The following is a 17,210-nucleotide window of genomic DNA, read 5'->3' as shown; positions in this document are numbered from 1 at the left end:
GAGTTTATTTATCTACAAAATTACGTCGAATTATATTTTTTTAATCGAGTGTAGATCAATACTAGAAATTGCTGAATGCATATGCGAAACCCATGTATTTTATTTTTCCTGAGGATTATGGAGATGTCTGATTCTCATAAGCTCTTTGGAACTGTCGGCACACACCAATCGATCTGACTCGTAACATATCAGCTTAGCTATGAGTCGATTTTTTTTTCTCTCCAATAGGATACTAATTAAGGATTAAAAAACAGATATGGAAATGCCTGTCTCGTCTTTTACATTCATGTGTTCATGTTGAAATACTTTGTCAACACTTGTAAAGCCTGTAGTTTTTCGTTGCAGCACTTTCATTAATAAAATGTGGTGTTATTATTCGACTGTAACATCAGTGACTCGGCTAAATGTGAATTAAATATGAAAATAAATGTTGCGAGGATCAAAAATCAGTGGGGAGAAGTTGGAGGGCTTAATGACTAGATAATATACTTTTTGAGTTTATCAATATGCGTGTATTATCCGCCGTTTTAAATGACAAACGGAGAATTAATTGGCTGTTTCGCAGATATAATTTCCGAACGAGAAAAAAAGGAAAATTCACAGGGTGCTTCCCGCTCGAGTAACATTATAACAATTGTAAATTATTGTGGAATACGTGAGGAGAAGAACAATAAATGATTATATTCTACCTGTGCACTTATCGACAATTATCTAGATTGCAGGATTCACGTCAAATAATAAATTTCCATTAATTTTCCATTTCAACTTGTTTATTCACTCTTCATTCATTATCATCAATTGGAACACCCTTTCATCATCATTATATACAATGGAATTTCAATACATGCATAAATTTCTATTTTTCCCCATTATCTTTTCTTCTTCTGGTATGTTTCTGTTGATCTGTCCCTCGAGCGTTTCTTCTTATCCTTCCTCGATCTACTACGATCCCTCGATTTTTTCTCTTGCTCTCGCTTTTTATCTTTCCTCTTCTCTTTGTCCCTATCACGATAATCTGTTCGTTCTTTACTTCGATTTCTATCATCTTCATAGGGTAGACGTTCTCTCTCCTCAGCACTCCTATTCCTACTCCTGCTTCTACTTCGTTTTCTGCTTGAGTCCTTATCTCGTCTATTCGATTGGCCATGCTTTCGACAATCCCTGCCATTTTTATTATTCTCGTAACCATCATCCCGCCTATTTCTCTCCCTCGTTTGATCGTGCTTGTGAGATCTACTCCTGTCATACGAATCCCCATATCTATGAGACTGCCTCTCCCCTCTGCTCGTTTTTCTCTCGGAACTCTTCCCTCGGACTTGTTTCTCACGAGCACCCGAGCTATTCTTCTGATCCTCATTATAAAGAAATCCTTTCCCCTTCCCTTTCCATCGCATCTTGGACACAGACTGCGAGAAGTCCACGTGAATACGACGATCGTCGATAAGTACATTATCCATTTTAAAATAGGCATCTTCACAGCTCTTGCGATCAGCAAACTCGATGAAGGCGTACTGCAGGGAGTCGCCACTCTGACGATCCCTGATCACCTCGCATCCAATGATTTTTCCGAATCTGCTGAAAATTATCTCCAAATCGTCGTCATTGGTGACTGGATTCAGTTTACAGACGAATAAAACGTTCTCTGGAGGTGCAATATCAGCGTCTGGGATGTCACCGACAATCTCGAGGATCGTTGCAGCAGCTTTAGCTTCCTTATCCCTCCGCATTTCCATGATTTCTTCCATGGACATGCCAGCAGTGTCATCGAGTACCTCATCAGCCCCAATTCGGTCGCTCATAAGGGCCTCCTTCGTAGGCTCTGGGCTTCGATCTGGCACTTGTAAATTCTCAGGATCATCGTAAGGGTCTTCGAGGATAACAGTGTGGGATATCCGGATGTCCTGATAGGGTCGGTGATCCCCATCGCAGATTGTATCGTTGAACTTGAGGATTACCTCCAGACCCTCGACTATTTCGCCGAAAACGCAGTGCTCACCGTCCAGGGACTGCAGATCTCGATCGAGAGTGATGAAGAACTGGGATCCCAGCATGTTGTCACCGCAGTTTACCATGGATAACAGACCCACTCTGTCGTGCTTTATTTTGGGCATCCGCTCGCCCTCGTAATACCGTGCCTCCTCCCCCAGGATCATCCCATAGACACTCTCACCACCTTTACCTGTACCCGTTGGATCACCTGTTTGAGCTATGAAGTTACTCTGGACTGTGTGGAACAAGTGCCAGTTGTAGTACTTTATTTTGCAGAGTTTCAGGAAGTTTCGACATGCTGAAAAAATATACACAATAAATTATTATTGCGGAATGCTGAACATGATCGAGAAGACAGATGTAAGTCCCAATGTGATAAAATGAATAGGTAAAAATTAAGCTTCAGTTACAATTTATGCAATAAAAATTTTGATACTTGAATCTCGCATCTAAGGAATTGTTAATAAAAATACTTTTTAATGACGTGGGTACTTACTCTGCGATCGTTCTTCGGTAAATAAATCGACAGTGAAATCGCCAATTGTCGTTTCTATCACTACACTCATTTTGTACTTATGTTTTCTAACTGCAAAATGCCATGAATTGAACTGTTTACTTTTAAACGACAGATTTTTTTGGAGGTTATGTCAATCGTTGATGAATCAACTCCACTCCATTGGTAAATCGTATTCTTATCGTCAGCGGATCAACCCAGTGAGAGCTCTGTTGTTTTGTCTACCAATAGAACAATACGTCGATCACCAGGAACGTTAGTGATTGCATGAACAATATTGTTGAATTTTGTATAAGTAATAATTGAATGTGATGCCTATGAGGTATGTATTCATTCATGCATTTCGACAAATGCTACTCGTTTTTCGTTCATTTCATTAGACTTTCTCCTGCAGAATTAATCCTCACGAAATCCATATGATACTGCGGGGATTTCCATTGCTGTGTGGATCAGAGAAAGAAGGATACATTAATTTTTAGGCTGTTATCTAGTGAAGATTCTCGGAATTCTCTGGAATTTTGAATATGCCACCCCCCTGGGCAACTCTGGGTTTCTTTGCAGTTGGAATGCTCCTTGCCATCGGTGGTTTCGTGTACAATCAATATCGAGAACGTCGTAACAATCAACACTCTTATAGCAGGTAAAGCCTCAGAAAGTATAATAATCCCATATCATTCAAAACTTCTTTCTTTGACCTTCGTAATTTCCATTAGGCGGAGTTCTCCTCGTTCATTTGAAAGAGGAAGAAATTTGACATGTCCCATTTGTGGTCGAAGAATATCAGATAATTCCTATGAAATGCCCTGTGGACATCAGTTCCATCGAGGATGTTATGCTGACAGACTGCTGCACAACAGAGATACGCAGGGAATTGCTCATATGGTATACAGCAATTCTAAATCAACTGAAGTTGATAAACTGAAGTCTACTCTTCTAATGAATTTTCGCAAAATGTTCAATGCTGGAATATTTTTCAGCCCTGTCCAATCTGTGGTGAACTTGGTGATAGACTGTCTGATAATGGAATATCAGCTGTTGATGGGTATGAATTACGTACGAATGTCTATTCCAAAAGTCCAATTCTTTATAAATGTCAAAACAACATGTTTGTGTCCAACATTTTTTAAATTTAGTTGCACAGTTGTACAATTTTTAATTAATTTTATTCTAGATTGTCTGATAGAAGAGTGAACTGCAGCTATTGTTCCGGAATTTTGACATCTTCTGAAAGAATACAGTTAGATTGTGGCCATTTTGCCCATTCTATATGCGAAGAGCAATGTGGAGACATTCAACAGGTTCGCTCTACGTCCTGATGACTTTCCAACTATTTTCCATGTTCTCACATTTATCTGCTTTCAGTGTCCGAATTGTTCGGGAAATCGAACAGGAGATCATAAATGTAGTACGTGTGAAATGCCCATTCAATCTTCGGATCGAAATTTGAAGCAACTGGATTGTGGACACTTGATACATTCATCTTGTTCCAGTATTGCTAAATTCATGAAAGTAAGTCTTATTATGACAATTCCCATTCCTTGCTGATAATGATGTCAATTATAATTGGTTTATGTCATGTTTCTAGTGTAGGAATTGTCCACGAACCGAAGGAGACCCCGTGGATTGATTAAATCAATTCCTTATAAGTTTCTTTCTTATTTTATAATATAATATACACAATTCTTCAAAGAACTAGGAAAAATCCACCGAGACGTAGAATTATCATTTTTGACTAGTTATTCACTTTCAATTATTTAAAAATGAATTTGAAACAAAAATTAACTAAAAATAGTGTTAATTTAAGTGTTATAACTGTGTGCCTTTATAGTGAATTGAAAGAAAATAAAACTCTAAACATGAAAGGATTCTTCATGCACTTTCGATTGTTAACGTTGAATGTTACTATATTAGTGAATATTTGTTTTTTTTTAAACTCCTCTGGTTTTTGAGAAATCCCTAAAAAACAAAAATTTATGTGGATACCATACTGCTAATTTATTAGCAAAAATAGTTATGCTAAGTGAAGTTAAAAAATCAATTTCCCACTTGTTTCATATCATATTATTATAATAATGTTCAATTATGTAAATGTTCAATTATATTACTATATTTGAACTGAACGAGTACAGCGCGAAAAAAAAGTAATATAGTTATCACTGTTGCCAAGACCATCCATCGAATGTCTCTAGAGAATTCCTCCAGCTACACCCTTCCCCCCCTCGTATACGTTCACACTTCTAAAGATGATGTGTGAACACAGAGTAGTGTGCGTAAATACGGCAGTGTGTGTCGAGACACTGTCCAGTTACTCGATCGAAAAATGGATCTTGCACCGTATTCGTGTGCGATTTCACGAACTTGGATCGTGATACTGTGTCTCTAAAATAATAATATAACGGCCGTAACGGGTGCGCGTCTCACCTCGAATAAGCAATTGATAATATATCAGGAGAACATTTGTGTGAAGTAACTCGATTCGATGTAGTTAATTCATTTTCGTTCTACAGATGGTCATCGATGTTGAGGAAGAAGAACAAGTCATCCAATTTCCATTGATAGTATTTATAGGGTTCGGGGTTTATTTTTACTACCTTTGGGAATAGAAATCTCAGTGAATTGAAAATGCGTTCGACCGCCGGCTGATACATTATCAACTTCAACTGTGAGTTCATTTATTTATCGTAACGTAACTGAATACGTCTCAAAAAATGCTATTTTTTTCTCTCTTTTCTACTTTTTTTTATGTGACTCATGTATGCATGTACCTCATATCGCTCAGATGTCGTATCATGTGGGTGTGCGTGTGCCTGTGCGTGTGTGTGTATTCACGCATGTATTTGTTCAGCACAATTTATTCTCTTTTCACGATTATAATGATAAACTAGGAGTAAATATTAATTATTCGTACGCCTGTCTCCTGCATTTTTATGTGGTACATGTACCATTTATTTTTGTCCTTCCTTATCTCCGTGAGCAACCTCTGCTCAAGAGACCATCGTTCTCATGTTTTTAATTTTTTTCATGCAACTTTGCCATCATCTGTATTGTTTTTCACTCAACACCCATGAGTGGGATATTATGTCCACTCTTTTTATGGCCTTGAGGTTTTTAATAAGCTTCATCATCGCCTGGATCAGCCTCTAATTGAATTCACACTAATTATTCCGGTGGAATGGAACAATCAAAATTAGTATCTATAATTTTATAATCTCATTTGAGTATTCTGTTTTGAAATGTGGGAATTGCTATCTTCTGCATGAATCTGGAACTAGTGGAGTATTTGCCAGCGAAAGACTCAAAAATCACATGTACAAATGTTTTTCACGTGCAAAATAATTAGAACAGAACTTGAGAATATTTGTATACCCCTAGATTCACTCAAAATTGAATGATTCACGAGTTTCAGCTTAATATTTCTTGCGCAACATTGTTAAATGTTTAAGCATTTGTTTACATGTTTTTCATAAAAATCATAGGACCGATAATCATCATGCTTGATTTATCATTTGTCTTTGTCTTTAGTGTGGTGGTGTAATACTCTGTGAGGTCACAGAGTTTAGGGTGATACGTGCAAAACTGGTGGGCATCGTACTTTGAAGGAAAGTTTGATAAGATAATAAAGTTTAATAAGGATATAATGGAGTCTACGGTTGCGGGACGAAGGCGTACCGCCACCAGACATTCGGCCGAGGATCAGGCTCTCGATCAAATTGCCAAGGAGGTACAGTCACTCTTCAGTAGGAATAAAATAATCCTTATTTAGGGTGTCGAGAGTTCCGGTTTGAGTCTGAAGTTGAATTATCGCGGTAAAATCCGTAAAATAAAGTCCATTGGTATGTGACTGGGGATTTCTTACAGTTACCAGGTGTATGTGATCGGAATAAATTTCAGTCTCAACCTGTTTTCAATCAGGTGTTGACAAATTCAGGAAATTGTGTTGAGAGGAATATTTTGGTGGATTTTGCAGGCAGAGGCGAGATTGGCGGCGAGGAGACAGGCAAGAGCTGAGGCTAGAGAAATTCGAATGAGAGAGTTGGAGAGACAACAGAAAGAGGCTGAGGAGAATGCTGATAGGGTCTATGATATGTGCACTTCCGACGGAAGAACCATGAGGGTTACACCAGATCCAATCAGAACATCACGTCTCCTCACAAATTCAAACAATTTTCAGTCGAGTCGAAGGTCTTCCGAGGATTCCCTAGAGGACGCGGGTCTGAACAGGGACATAAGATTAGAATTAAAAGAGTTTGAGGAGAAGTTCAGGAAGGCTATGATTGCCAATGCTCAACTTGATAACGAAAAATCCTCGTACTCTTATCAAGTGGAGCTGTTGAAAGATAAGTTGGAGGAGTTGGAGGAGTCATCGGCGACTCTGCGACGTGAGCTCAGGGAAAAGAATAGGGAGTCTGAACAACTTAAACGAGTTAATCAGCGGTTAAAGGAGGAGCTGGAGCTCTGCAAAGCTCAATTGTTGGAGAGGGACACACTTATACAGGATAATGGGCTAGTTATAGTTGAGGATGAGGGGAGTGAGGGTGAGGAGACAGGTGGGATGAATGGAGTCAACAGGAAGCGAGTGCTAGTCAGTACAGAGGCTGCTGAGTTGCTGCAAAATGCTGGGGAAGGTTCATTAGGTGATTTTCACATGGAAAATAATTATTTGACGTCACTCTTTCAATCAATTGATTCATTCATTAACTTAATGGATCATTTTTTAGACGTTCGATTGAGGAAGTTTGCATCGGAGAAGAAAGAATTACAAGATGAAATAAGACATTTAAGATTAGACTTGGAGGAGGCGAAGAGCCGAAACAGATCCGAAAGATCATCAGGATCAATATTAGGTGAGTTTATCCGGCATTTTAATATTTCATATTTTATACACTTTTTTATTTCTTCTAATTCACCTTCTGACTGAGAATTTGAACGAGAATGGAATCAACAACGGTCGAAATAATTATTTTGCCAAGTATCACCAAAATATTTATTTATCTCTGAACATTTAATTCTTCTTCAAGGTCTAGCCGATTCTGAGGATGTTCAACGAGAAGCCAATAAACTTCTCGCAGATTATAAATTCAAACTCCAAAAAGCTGAACAGGATATGTCCACATTGCAAGCAACAGTGGCAAGGCTAGAGAGTCAAGTTATTCGTTACAAATCAGCGGCTGAAGCTTCAGAGAAAGCAGAGGACGAGCTCAAAGTTGAAAAGCGTAAATTACAGAGAGAAGTGGGTTGAACTTATTTTGTGAGATTAAAAATTCACTAACATTGGCAGGCAGTGTTTAATTATCTTACTTTAAATAATATTTTTCAGGTGAGGGAATCACAGGGTCGTGTTGAGGAATTAGAGACGGCGAATTCTCACCTCCAGCGCCGTCTGGATAAACTGAAAAACGCCAAGTCTGCTCTGTTGAAAGAACTCTGACGTGACAGTTCTGTTGAGAATAAAGGATAAGACTTTTAGTTTTCATATGCCACAACCAACAACTTCAATTAAGGTGATAGATGAGAAATAATAATGAGAATGCAAACGAGATATACAAAAAATTATGTTGTACTAACTTGGACCAGAAGATACCATTAGATGTATTTATTTGATTTTTATTCATTTGTACATTGAAATCATACTCTGGCATCGTCCAAACTATTAACAACCACATCGTAAGGGTTTTTTCATGCATTATACAGTGGTATCAGTGGGATGCTGTTATTTTTTAGGACGATTAGATTTTTTATCGCCAATCACCCGAGAGTATTTCTGCGACTGAAGCAAATAGTGTCAATTAAAAAATACAGACATAGAAAATCAAACACCGACTGAATTTTACCATCAGGTTCTTTACAATTTTATATTATTACATTGGGTAGCACTTTATCAACTCGATGAAGCATTTTTTTCTAAAGGCGTAAATACGTTCATATTACTTTTTTTTTCTCTTTATCAACAATCTTGAAAGCAATAGTACCACAATGTTCTGGAAAAGGTAAACATTTGTTCTTTACTGATCGTTCAGCAACAATAACTCGATTGAATGCTATGTACTTATACGACAACCAGTACAAATGATATTATAATATGATCAGTATTTTGTACGAGAAATTTTAAATGTGCAATGGAATTTAATATTTATTATAATATAGGCCGGTTTTGAACAACAGCAATTAGTCAACACATCTGTCAAAAGCATAGAATCATCTTTTGTATTTTTTTGTAATTGAAAGAACTGTTTAGATGTGGCATAATAAATTAATAATAATCGAATCCCGTTAGAGAGGAGAGAATAATAGAATGATGCTGGAGATGACAACAATTGCCATAACTGAAATTTCTAAAGGTAAAAAGGGACGATCGGGGGGGGGGAGGAATAACGTTTAATATTAACGGAGGCAATAGTTTTTTTATTCCACAGCAATTGGCAGAGAATCAATGTGTATAATTTAGGTTGAATAATTCCTATTTATTATTGAAACAAAAAGGTGGCCCTAAGAAATACTGGTTTAATGCTTTTCATACAAACAAAAAAATAAATTGCCTAATGTAATGTTCTTCTTCATCCTCAAAATATTTATTCGAAACCTTCACCTCCTTCAGATATCCTTTTATTATAGCAATGACAAATTTTGTATATTTCAAACAACTTTCCATACAATTGTCAAATGAACTTAACACTACGTATACGCGTGCATGAACAAAGATTCCGAGGAATATAAAAATGCGTTACATAAAAAAAGTAATCAATAATTTGAGAATGATGATAATAAAAAAAATAACATATAAGAGATTAATCAATGTTTTGATTTAGCCCAAGCTGGACTCTCGGGAGCAGTGAGTTGTTTGGTTGATTTAACGAGAGTCATGGGTTTGTAAACTGGCATTGGTCTTGCCTTCGTCTCTGCCTTTTTCCGCAACTCCTTGATCTCCATTTGCTCTCTGGCCAATCGCTCTTCCTGCTCTCTCCTCCTTTTCTCCTCCTTCAAGGCAGCTTTCATCCTGATCTGATCGTCAAAATCCTTGCGCATTCTGGCACGTTTGTCACTGTGCAGCTCTGCAGGAAGACTCTTCAGCTTTGGCTTGAGCACAGGCATACTTGGCTTAGTGGGCACTTTCCCCTTGGGCACTGCTGGCTGATAATTTGGTGGCCTGTTTTCTTGATCGGACAATTGACCCGTAGAGATCTGTTTCTGAAGGGTACGTGGGAGCTTCAGAGTTTCCTTTGACTTGTCACGAGTCAATGTTCTGAGATTCTCAACAGAACGTCCCCGAGTTTGTAATTTCACATCAGTCTTGCGATTTTCAGCTGATCTATTACGTACTGTTCCAGTATTCTTGTCAGTATCAGTTTTGATATTCTCTCTCGATCTACCTCTCACTAAAACAGGTTTGAAGTGGGGTGCTGGATTTGCGTGGAAAGTTCGTGCCTTCTTGTCCTCCTCTTCCATTTTCTTACGAAGCTCTTCCTTTTTCTTCATCAACACTTTATCCCTCGCTTCGAAGCTGAATGGAAGTACTTTTGGCTTTTGTTTATCCTCGTGATCATCTGCATGATTCTTCACTTGCTTCGAGGGCTGCAGGGCCACTTTCTTCGCCGACAATGGCATTGGCCTAGCATGAAATTCGACTTTGGCTTTCTGCTCCTCTTCACTCTGCAATTTCTTCAACTTTTCTTCTTTCTTTGTCATGAAGAGCTTGTTGCGTGCCTCGAAATTGAAGGGCAAGGGTCGAGTGGTCTTCTTCTTGGCTGAACCAATGACTTGAGTCTTTTGAGTGGTAGGAATTCCAAAGTGCATTATTTGGCTCTCTGCGATTGTGATACCACCTTCAGAACTCACTACAGTTGGCACAATCTTCTTGACTGGTTTCTTCGATTGAGTATTTTGTCCAGATGATGATGATGATGATGATGTTGGTCCTTGCTTAGTTGAAACAGTCTTCTTGGGCTTAGTCAAATGGAATGGCTTTTGAGACGTCAGTGGCTTCTTTGGAACACTCTTCAGGGGTTGTGGTCCTTGAAGAATGTTCGTGGGGACTGGGTTGGCACGGATCTGGTGTTGCTTCATCTTCTGCAGCTCAATCTCCTCGAGTTCTGCTTGACTCAGCACCACGTGACGTCTGACACGATTCTTGGACGTTAGGGCTGGAGATACAGGGATCGTCCTCTTCAACGCCTGCTGTTTAACGACTTGGAGAGTCTTCGGTTTAGGATTCTTGGCGCTCACAGTGTGGAAACGAGTCGGCGTGCCTTTCTCAAACTTCTTTATTGCTTCTGCGAGGCTCACGTACTGATTGGATACACGACGAATCTTGAGAATGCTGCTTCGTCTTCTGGCGTGACTGGTTAAGACTGAGGGCTGGGTACCACGTGGCCTGCGCTTCTCGACGATTCGACTGTGATGGACCTGATAATAATCGAAATCTTCAACTGGTTCAAAAGCCTCTTGGTCAATTTCCTCGTAATCTTCATCGTTATCTTCCTCTGGATGATCTGCCTCTGATGGTCCTGGGGCTGGGGCTGCTGGACGTACCTCGTCCTGTGGCTGAATTTGTTGAGGGACAGTTGGAGTTGGTGTCTGCTGTTTAGACGTGTTACTTATCAGTACTGATTTCCGCAATCTACTCAAATTGATTGTGGCTGGAGGCTTTGCGGCAGGAGTTGACGACGTCACTTTGCTGTAATTCTCCTCCATCTGCTGTGGTTGTAGTGCAGTATTTTTGACTACTTCTGGTTTTATAGTTTCGTCTTTATCCATTTCTGGTTCGGAAATTCCAGTGGAGGGAGTGGAATTTGCATCTTGAACTGTCTTCTTGTAATTGAAGATGGGTGTTCTTATTATCTTGGAGATGGGAACTCCAGCCTCGTTTTTAACAGATGAATCAACAACGTCGTTTGGCTTTACTGGGGCAGCCAGTTTCTGAGCAGCCACACTTCGACGAGTATTTGATGCAGGGCCTTTCGCCAATGGGGTTGCTGTCTTTACCCCTTCTACGAGATGCATCGAACGAGTGGCACGTCTAGGTTTAGCTGGGGTTTTCTCTGAAGGTGCCCCCTGGGTTTTGTTCAAATTCACAATTCGACGTTGTTGTTTTGTGATTGTGGAAGCAATCCCTATGACGTTGTTCAGAACATCTTCCACTGTTGTTTCTTTGATAACTTCAGCCCTGCGATTTTTTTTTCCTTTTGGAGAAACTACCTTGACAGGCGTCATATTTATCGTATCAATGGCATCCATAAACGTGGAGTCGGGCTGAGATGAGCCCGGAGGAGCTAAGAGTGCATTCTGAGTATTGATGACTGGAGAGCTGTCGAAATCAGATCGGTTCAGTCGCATCTTCTCGGGTACTGCTACGAATGGGGTCTCGTTCTCCGGGTGCAGCACCTCGAAGTACTCTGATGACACGTTTGGACTTGAACCGAAGTCTGACCACATGGGGGCATTCGCTGCGTAGGGAGAATCGAATTTCAGGTTTCTATACATCTTGCTGATTCTTTTTTCCAGTCAAAAGCTTCCAAGAGCTCTTGTGCCTCTTCCAAATTCTTGACGTATCTTTAAATTATTATTCCCAACATCTACAGATGTTTTTTTATATGGCGTCACGGTTGTAAACACCAGTGACCTGTTGAAGGACGAATGATAAATGTTAGAATAATTAGAAAAATCCCCCAATCTCCTCAGTACTGATCAATGTCGATTACATTTTTACGATAATTATTTCGTGGATAATATAATGATTTTATTGACGTACCTGATGATCTGACGGACTCACACTGACGAGTCTTTATGTCATCTGATGTCAGAAGTCAATTGTTCAGTTTCAATTAATGAATATCCAAAAATTTTGTCACCAAGTTTTTTCGTCACCTTGAACCCTTCAATTTGCGTACTTTCTTGTTTATATCCAACACTTGTTTTGAGATAACGATGAAAACTGATCGAGTTATACTGCAGCTGATGTGTTTCTCACTGTAACGAGGCAAACGTTTTTCTCAAATGCTAACGGCTGTGGGCAGCTCGAATTCGAACTGATGTAGGGGAAAAAATCGGCGTGCCATTGGATAGTTCTCTGGGGAATTATCAATCGAGGAGAAATGTCGGTTGGTGGCCTGAAAGTCCCTAGGTCATTGCCATTCTGCGCTGCATTCATGACTGATGACTGATTGTTTATTCACTCACACGATTTTTTGGGTTATAAACCGGCATTTTTACTTGTGAAATAAACATTTCAACAATGCCAGAAGACATTGAAAAACAAAAACTGCTCTATAACACAGTATTAGCTCAGACATTCTCGCCAAGTGGTAAATTTTTGATATGCAGCAACATTTATGGTGATATTTCCATATTTGAGTGAGTATTAATAATTTTCAAATAGTCGAGGATGATCAGACGATGGAATTTCCCTTAGTTTCATCATCATATATAAAATAAAGCAACTAATTTTTTTATTTTCATAAAAATTAATTGATATTTTCTTTTATTGTCTGCATGGCCGATTAATAAATGTTATCCATGAAAAATTTTGCTCATTCGTTTGTTCCAAGTATTCCAAAGGTACTGGGACCCAGCAAAGAGAACGACAATGATCTCCAAGGGCCACTGTACAAATTCACAGCACATGCCGATCATCACGTTGAGAGTATGGTGACAACAGACAATTTTTTGGTAACCGGTACTGCCGGTGAAATTTGTGGATGGGACTGGAAAGTTTTGACTTCAGATAAAGCATCGAAAATGAAAGTGTCGTGGACCGTCCCGATGCCAGTTGATAGGTGATTATTGGCTGCATTATCTCTAGGAGACAGTGGAAAATTGAATTTCCTGTTTTTTTTCCTTTCAGGGACACTTCGGAGAAACCTGACGTTAATTACATGGTTTATTCAAAGTCAAATCATATACTCTATGCAGGCTGTGGGGATAACAAAATTTATGCTCTTGATATGGAGCATGGCAAAGTCCTGAGGAAATTTGAAGGACATACAGATTATATTCACAGTTTAGCCCTATTGTAAGCCCTTAAAAAATAGTAGACTTGATATGCATTCTCGAGAGATAATTTATATGCGAATGAATTCCTAGGAATAATCAATTGGCATCAACGAGTGAAGACGGTTCAGTGAGACTCTGGGATTTACGTAAAAATGATAACACAAATATCATTCAACCACATTTGTTCGACAAAGTAGCAAGGCCAAGGCTGGGAAAATGGATAGGGGCAGTTGATTTCACGGATGACTGGCTGGTAATTCAAAATTTTACTCTTCTCGATTTCTCCAGAAAAAAAAAACTTCTTAGGTTTTTTTAACGTGAAGGTAACAGTGCTCAGTCCACATCTCGATTTCAGTTCAATAGAATAAAACTGGAATTGGGAAATTCCCGAATCCAATGTCCTTCAATTGCTGCGGATTCACGATCTAGTATTTAAATAAATAAAATAGATGCAATAAAAATCCATAAATATTATATTTTTTCCCAGGTGTGTGGGGGTGGTCCAAGTCTCTCACTGTGGCACCTTCGGACGATGGAACCAGCAACGATCTTCGAACTCCCAGATCAAGGAATCCACGTCGTCTCAATCTACGAAGAACGAATCATCGCCGGAGGGGCAATGCCTCACGTTTATCACCTCAGCTATCAAACCGATACCCTTGCAAAAGTACCTACCTCAAGTAACACAGTCTACAGTATTGTCTATCACGAGACTCCTCAGAAGATCCTCAGCATCGCTGGGTCCAGCAATAACATCGACATCTGTACGAACTTCAATTATAGAGAATTGATGTTGAGATTTGCATGAAACCCATTCAAACTACCTTCTGTGTATGATTGCACTGGAGTAAGAGGAATTGGTAGGCCAGGTTGACAACAGAAATATCAAAACCATTCATTTATAAAGAACTGTGTTTATGCGAAAACATTAAAAACAGCTGAGGCGGTGAATTCATTGTTTTTAGTATGTCATTACAACTGTATCACGATTTTTTTATTATTTATCCGGATAAAGTGGGGTAAAATGGACTCTTGACTTGTTTTTCAATGTTTGCAAATGAGTGGAATGAGCCCAATACATGAATTTATTCCTCTCAATGATAAATTTCTATTTAAAAGTCAAAAGTACCAAATTACTCCCCGTATCCTCACGCCCAATGCTTCACACTTATAAAATTTATCCCTCCACTCTTCACTCGGCTTTAGACTTGACTTGGGGGTCTCTATAATGAAGGAATACTAGAGAGAAAATGAAAACCCCTCCCATCATCGAGAACGCACTGGCGTAATAGGGATATGCGCTTGGAATGAAACGTTCATACTGAGTATGCTGAAGAGGTCGTACAGATACTTGAGTTGTGCTGTACAAATGAGTGAGTCCAATCCTGTTGTAATCGACCTTGAATTGATAAACCCCGTAGACATCAGGTATTTTGAATCGTGCCTCGTATTTTCCATAGCCCGAGGGTGTCATCGTCATTCTGACGAATGGATCAATTCGAACAAACTCGAGCTGCAGATCGTTGGCTTCATAGGGTACCCACTTATCACCCGAGAGTTTCTCAACTGTGATGGAATAAATCACGTCCTCCATGATGGTGTAAGCTGCTGGAGGCTTGTCTTCACCGATCCTGTGATGATCCACTGAAGAAACACGAATCACTCCGTTCTCCTTGAACACCCATTGGGTCATGGCTTTTGCTACAGCTTCGTTTCCTGATTTTTCGTATTTTTTTCCACCTGAAATGAAAATTAATTGGTTTATCTCCACGTTGATAAATTTGACTGATGACTTTAGCTTCATCAGAATGAAAAAAGTCATCATGTGATATTTCCGTCAAAGGTATACCTTGAGCTTTCTGAACAGAACTAGTGAATGCCTCATCGCTAAAGAAATAGAGAGACCCTGAGAAAAGCACACGAGCATTGTTCCTCGCCTGCAGTGCAGCAATCAACAAAGTGTTCTTCCCCACAGCGTGAGGATATTCCTTAACAGGTTGATCAGAGTTATAAGAGTAGGCCGAGCTCGAAGCGGTGAGCAATCGCAGTACAAGGGGGTTCTCTGGATCAGCAATGAGCCCAGTTCCCTGGTAAAGCAGTGGAGCAACGTCTTTGCTCCCCACGATGACTGGGGCATTGATGAGATTCTCAGAGTCTGCAACGATCGTCGTGTGATGACCGCTGTCACTGACATCGTAATTCAGATGATCAATGACTGTTGCTCCTTCCTCGTCGACTTCGAAGCCGTTCTCAGAGGCTAGTTCACGGAGAACATCTCCGGAGTGGGAGGATCCCGCCACTAGAACGTTGCCACCTCCATCGATAAAATCTGTGACAGCATCGACATTCAGAGCTCCACCGAACTCTTCCACTGATGGCGCGAATATTATCAGGTGTTTGTATAAGAATTCTCCGTATTTGGAGAGCACCAGGTTGGCATCATCAGCCAGTTTGAATGTCAGAGTGTAATCCCGATCTGAAATGGACCAAATTAAATCCTAAACAATGCTAAAATAGAAGAAGTAAAATAACGAAATAGTTTTTTAAAATAGGGCAGATTCATTTTCTGTATTATTTATTCAAGGATCTCAATCAGGATTCAGTTTAGTATTGAAGGGAGGATGAAAAAATTAATGAATAAATATAGTGTATATTTTTTTCTTTTTGTATTGAATACATAAAATAAATTGTCCTGAGGGAGAATGCATGAAAATGTAAACGGTTGAATAAATAATGTAAATAAAGTGTGACCATAATAATTATCACGAAAAACTCTCAGAAAAGAGTGTTAGAGGTTAGCATTGAAAAAATGACTATTTAAATACCTTGTAGCCATTTGAAGAAGATCGAGTGTGTCTCCTTGATAGCAAGATTATCGAGGAGCACGAGGGTGGGTCCACCGGCGCTAGCAACCGCGAATATGCAGAGAAAACCGAGAAAAGTGAGCCCGTATTTTTGCATTGTGAATTATCTTCTCAATGCCTGTGTGTACGTCAGAGCCAAAGCCAATATGCCACGACGTTATGTACAGTTTGAGTACGAGACTCTTTTCAACGGAAGTGACATGGCGTCGTGACCACGTGATTTGATTCCTGTGAATGAGAGTATACACTACCGATCGATAATCCAGTGTTTTGGTTGAAAGTTTAGACACCGAAGGCAATTGGCTGCTAGCTGTTATGATACAACGTACATTCAGTTCGCACTGCGTCATTACCAGTAATATCTGTAGATTGAGAGAGCACGGGTTTATCGTAGCATATTGTTGTATGTTGTAGGGTGATTGAATTTTATTGTTGGAAAAATGTCGAGCTTCGAGGAGTGCAAACTCAAGGCTGGCCATCCACCAGCAGGTTTGTATTCTCCATGATTATTCCGATAATTAGATTACCTCACTCTTTTCATTTCTCAATGATGAATTTTGGAATTCAGTGAAGGCTGGAGGAATGAGAATAACCCAACACAAGACACCTAAGGAGGACCGTGAGATAAAGCTGAGCAAGGACAGCGAGGACAGCAAGCCATTGGGGAGGTAAATATTTATTTGTGTTTTTATTTCAGTGGAAGGTCAAGGGATTTTGGAGAAATAATTAGCCTGTTCATTAAATTAGCATCAAGGGGCTACTAATGACAATTCGCTCGACGTTCTAATCATTTCAACAATCCTCGACCTTGAACTGAAATTTTCTACATTATGACCATGAACACCGTTGGGGGGGGG

General features: G+C 39.5%; 7 protein-coding genes across 8 annotated transcripts in view; 4 read left to right on the top strand and 3 right to left on the bottom strand.

Moving 5' to 3' along the window:
* Nucleotides 1–765: 765 nt before the first annotated feature.
* LOC107046201 (peptidyl-prolyl cis-trans isomerase sig-7) lies at nt 766–2,654 on the bottom strand. Its single transcript, XM_015268751.2, has 2 exons — nt 2,486–2,654; nt 766–2,287 (listed from the first exon to the last, which is right to left on the bottom strand). The coding sequence occupies exons 1-2, from the start codon at nt 2,553–2,555 to the stop codon at nt 870–872; spliced, it is 1,488 nt and encodes a 495-aa protein (XP_015124237.1). The 5' UTR covers nt 2,556–2,654; the 3' UTR covers nt 766–869.
* On the top strand, nt 2,642–4,368 carry LOC107046202. Its single transcript, XM_015268752.2, has 7 exons — nt 2,642–2,825; nt 2,898–3,143; nt 3,217–3,385; nt 3,481–3,545; nt 3,675–3,801; nt 3,866–4,012; nt 4,089–4,368. The coding sequence occupies exons 2-7, from the start codon at nt 3,028–3,030 to the stop codon at nt 4,128–4,130; spliced, it is 666 nt and encodes a 221-aa protein (XP_015124238.1). The 5' UTR covers nt 2,642–2,825; nt 2,898–3,027; the 3' UTR covers nt 4,131–4,368.
* A 233-nt stretch (nt 4,369–4,601) lies between these two features.
* LOC107046197 (leucine-rich repeat flightless-interacting protein 2) lies at nt 4,602–9,052 on the top strand. Of its 2 annotated transcripts, XM_015268746.1 has the most exons (7): nt 4,602–4,911; nt 5,011–5,165; nt 6,026–6,224; nt 6,471–7,137; nt 7,222–7,347; nt 7,522–7,733; nt 7,821–9,052. In XM_015268746.1, exons 3-7 carry the CDS (start codon nt 6,141–6,143, stop codon nt 7,929–7,931), a joined length of 1,200 nt encoding a protein of 399 aa, XP_015124232.1. In that variant the 5' UTR covers nt 4,602–4,911; nt 5,011–5,165; nt 6,026–6,140; the 3' UTR covers nt 7,932–9,052. The 2 variants fall into 2 exon arrangements, with proteins under 2 accessions (XP_015124232.1, XP_015124233.1); XM_015268747.1 differs by lacking the exon at nt 6,026–6,224 and having other exon boundaries at nt 4,604–5,165.
* Nucleotides 8,885–12,502, bottom strand: LOC107046193 (targeting protein for Xklp2). The gene is made up of 2 exons (XM_015268739.2): nt 12,249–12,502; nt 8,885–12,119 (listed from the first exon to the last, which is right to left on the bottom strand). The coding sequence occupies exon 2, from the start codon at nt 11,978–11,980 to the stop codon at nt 9,293–9,295; it is 2,688 nt and encodes an 895-aa protein (XP_015124225.1). The 5' UTR covers nt 11,981–12,119; nt 12,249–12,502; the 3' UTR covers nt 8,885–9,292.
* Nucleotides 12,246–14,440, top strand: LOC107046199 (THO complex subunit 6 homolog). Its single transcript, XM_015268749.2, has 5 exons — nt 12,246–12,850; nt 13,045–13,272; nt 13,341–13,508; nt 13,580–13,742; nt 13,977–14,440. The coding sequence occupies exons 1-5, from the start codon at nt 12,732–12,734 to the stop codon at nt 14,295–14,297; spliced, it is 999 nt and encodes a 332-aa protein (XP_015124235.1). The 5' UTR covers nt 12,246–12,731; the 3' UTR covers nt 14,298–14,440.
* On the bottom strand, nt 14,384–16,567 carry LOC107046196 (dolichyl-diphosphooligosaccharide--protein glycosyltransferase 48 kDa subunit). Its single transcript, XM_015268744.2, has 3 exons — nt 16,315–16,567; nt 15,339–15,965; nt 14,384–15,229 (listed from the first exon to the last, which is right to left on the bottom strand). Exons 1-3 carry the CDS (start codon nt 16,448–16,450, stop codon nt 14,682–14,684), a joined length of 1,311 nt encoding a protein of 436 aa, XP_015124230.1. The 5' UTR covers nt 16,451–16,567; the 3' UTR covers nt 14,384–14,681.
* A 51-nt stretch (nt 16,568–16,618) lies between these two features.
* The window catches only part of LOC107046200 (death-associated protein 1), a 2,080-nt gene continuing 1,488 nt past the window's right edge, over nt 16,619–17,210 (top strand). The window contains exons 1-2 of the mRNA XM_015268750.2: nt 16,619–16,842; nt 16,922–17,021. Coding sequence (XP_015124236.1) covers nt 16,794–16,842; nt 16,922–17,021 — 149 coding nt within the window. The 5' untranslated portion in view covers nt 16,619–16,793. The remainder of the gene's footprint in view (nt 16,843–16,921; nt 17,022–17,210) is intronic.

Source organism: Diachasma alloeum, unplaced genomic scaffold (genome assembly GCF_001412515.2).
Source record: "Diachasma alloeum isolate Michigan unplaced genomic scaffold, Dall2.0 Dall_scaffold_01228, whole genome shotgun sequence".
Lineage (NCBI taxonomy): Eukaryota > Metazoa > Arthropoda > Insecta > Hymenoptera > Braconidae > Diachasma > Diachasma alloeum.
The sequence above is the reverse complement of the archived record's forward strand: the minus strand, read 5'-3'. Positions and strand labels throughout refer to the sequence as shown.